The 2645-nt window shown below is 70.5% G+C and overlaps 1 protein-coding gene across 1 annotated transcript; it reads left to right on the top strand.

The window, feature by feature from the left end:
• Window positions 1-528: 528 nt before the first annotated feature.
• Window positions 529-1371, top strand: LOC123237179 (basic proline-rich protein-like). The gene has a single exon (XM_044663908.1). The coding sequence runs from the start codon at window positions 529-531 to the stop codon at window positions 1369-1371; it is 843 nt and encodes a 280-aa protein (XP_044519843.1).
• Window positions 1372-2645: the final 1274 nt, after the last annotated feature.

Below are 2645 nucleotides of genomic sequence, written 5' to 3'. Positions count from 1 at the left end.
TTCCTGAGAGGTTTCGGGGGGCAGCCAGGCCGCAGCCCCCCACATCAGGGTCTGGCCTTTCCGTCTCCCACCACAGCTTCCCGTGAGGTCCCAGATCCCGGGGAGACTCGGCCGTGAAGGCTCTGCCCAGCACCTGGACCCGGAGCACAGAGGAGCAAGAGAAGACCAAGGGGGACGGAGCCACCCCAGAGGAGGTCCCCGGCCCCACGCCGGCTCCTGGGCTCTGGGCCGAGCACAAGCATCACACGGAGAAGAGGGAGAGCAGCAGGGCTGGTCCAGCCCCGAAGGCTCCCTGGAGGAGGCAAGCCCCGAGTTGTTCCTGGCTGGGAAGACTTGGACAGGCGGAGGAGGAGGGGCAATATTTTCTGAGGTCAGAAGGACAGGAAGGACCCGAGTCTCAGCCCAACGGCTGACTTAAGGAATCGGGAAAGAGCTGAACAGGGTGGCCGAGAAAGAATCCTCCGGGGTGTCCCCAGGGGGCCCGTCCAGTCTCACAGGGGCGTTTAAGACCAGGTCAGGTGCTCGGCCATGTCCGGCGGGGCTCCCTGGTCAGGCACGCTTGGCCTCTCCGCCCCGGACCTGGCATTCCGTGCCTCAGTCCCAGGACTGCACAGACGCCCTGAGCCCCCTCACCCAGGAGCCCCCTCACCCGGCAGCCCCCTCACCCGGCAGCCCCCTCACTCAGGAGCCCCCTCACCCGGGAGCCCCCTCACTCAGGAGCCCCCTCACCCAGGAGCCCCCTCACCCGGGAGCCCCGGCCGCAGCCAGGGAGGCGAGGACGCTGCGTGTGGCCTCCGAGCGGCCTCCAGCTGCTGGCCTTCTCTCCTAGCTGGTCCCCGAAGGACGCAGGGAGGCTTCACCAAATTTGGAGGCGAAGGCCGGGCTGCCCGCCCGCCTCCCTGGGCAGCCCTGCCGGCCTCGGCCAGCCCGAGCTCTCTCCAAGGGCGATGCAGAAATAAACAGAGGGCCGGGCTGGGTCTGCTGTGGAGGCTGCCCCGGGGGCCGGGCGCTGCCAGGTTCCCTGCCAGCCCCTCCTGCCTCCTCGCCAGGCCCCTCATCTGCGCCTTCCTGTCCTCCTGCGCCCCGGAGGACGGAGAGCCTGGAGGTCCGGCGGGCCTGGGATGGAGGGAGCGAGCCGGGCCCTCCCCACCGTACAGGAAAGGAAAGGGAGGCCTAAAGGGGCCCCCCGAGTTTGGTGACGCTGGCAAAGGAGCACCACAAACGCCGCCCCAGCGACCGTCTCACACTCGCATCCACAAGTGTGTCTCGCCGACGGTGTGCGTGCGAGGCTCCCCGGAGCTGGGAGGACCACGTAGCACGGGAAAGGGGAGCCCAGACTATCGGGGGACACGCCAGCCGGGGGGCCACTAGAGAAGCCCAGCTCTGCCCCTTCATCCTCTGCAGGACGGCCCTTGGCCGGCGGCCCGCCAAGCGGCTGAGAAAGTCTCCAGGCCGGACAGGGGGGAGAGAGCCCGGGCGGGCCTGTATCAGGCTCCCGGAAGCCCTGACCTCGCTGGCCCGCGCCTGGTCCGGCCCCAGAGCACCCTGCGGGGAGGAGGGGAGGCTGGACTCCTCCTGGGTGCCTCTCGTGGGGGCTTCTCTCTAGGGCCTGCGTGCGGAGCGGGACAGACGGGCGGATCCTCCCCAGCGGGGGAGCTCCCAAAGGGCCCTCAGGAGTGGGCGGCCTCTGGGCCTGGCCCTCTGAGGAGAGGCTCTGCCTTGGCCAAGTCGCGTCCCTTCCCTGATGGACCAAGAAGGAAAGCCGGAGAGTCACAGGAAGTCCAGCCCCGTCTTGACCGAGGAGGACGCCGAGGGCCGCTGGACAGATCCCCAGGGACGGACAGACGGCACCAAGATGGCGCCGGGGCCTCCCTGCACTGGAGGAGCCCCCCGGGCCGGGGCGGTGCTCACGACGGCCTCTCCTCGCCTTCCTCTGGCCCGGACCCCAGGCCAGCACCCGCCTCCCAGGCTTCTCCTCTCCCCTCCTCTGCCAGGCCGAGGCACGAGCCTCACCCACGGGCCTGGCACCGCCCGAGCAGCACCTGAGGGGGCCGAGAGGGGCCAGACCTGGCCGAGGCGTCCGTGATCCAGGCAGCCTGAGGCCGGTGCCGGTGCCCGCCTGGCAGATGCCCCTCGTGCCCAGGAAAGGGGGCGGCCCGGGGCGAAGGCACTGCCCAGGTGGCCGGGAGTCCCTGGTGCCGCTGACTGCAGCTTCTGCTCCCCGGGGGCTCCGCCGGCCCCTCCAGGACGCGGCCCTCATTCGGCCCCCTCGTGCCCAAGCCCGGCCTGCGCCGGCCCCTCCTCTGAGGGATCCTCGTCCAGGCCCTTCCCGGCCGGCCGCCTCCTCGGGGTCGCCTCGGCCAAGTCCTAAAGCTTAAAGCTGGTGCCCAGGCCTGGGTGCAGCCCACCAGCGACACCCCCTGTAGGGCACCTCCCAGGCTTGGCCCGGCTGCTGGGCCTCCGAGGGAGGAGCCCGAGGCCTGCCGGACAGGCCGGACTGAGCATAGTGCTGGAGTGCCCTCCAGTGGCCACAGGGCCGTGGCACACAGGGAGCCCGGCTGAGGCAGCCTCAAAGGGGCCTCGAGGGCACAGAATCCAAGGCCTGCTTTTGACAGCAGGGGAAACCGAGGCCCGGGGATGGGGGA

Source organism: Gracilinanus agilis, chromosome 2 (genome assembly GCF_016433145.1).
Source record: "Gracilinanus agilis isolate LMUSP501 chromosome 2, AgileGrace, whole genome shotgun sequence".
In the NCBI taxonomy this organism is placed as follows: Eukaryota; Metazoa; Chordata; class Mammalia; order Didelphimorphia; family Didelphidae; genus Gracilinanus; species Gracilinanus agilis.
The sequence above is the reverse complement of the archived record's forward strand: the minus strand, read 5'-3'. Positions and strand labels throughout refer to the sequence as shown.

Excerpts from the sequence above, each read along its gene's own strand:
- LOC123237179 (XM_044663908.1), top strand. The coding sequence starts at position 529 with ATGTCCGGCGGGGCTCCCTGGTCAGGCACGCTTGGCCTCTCCGCCCCG.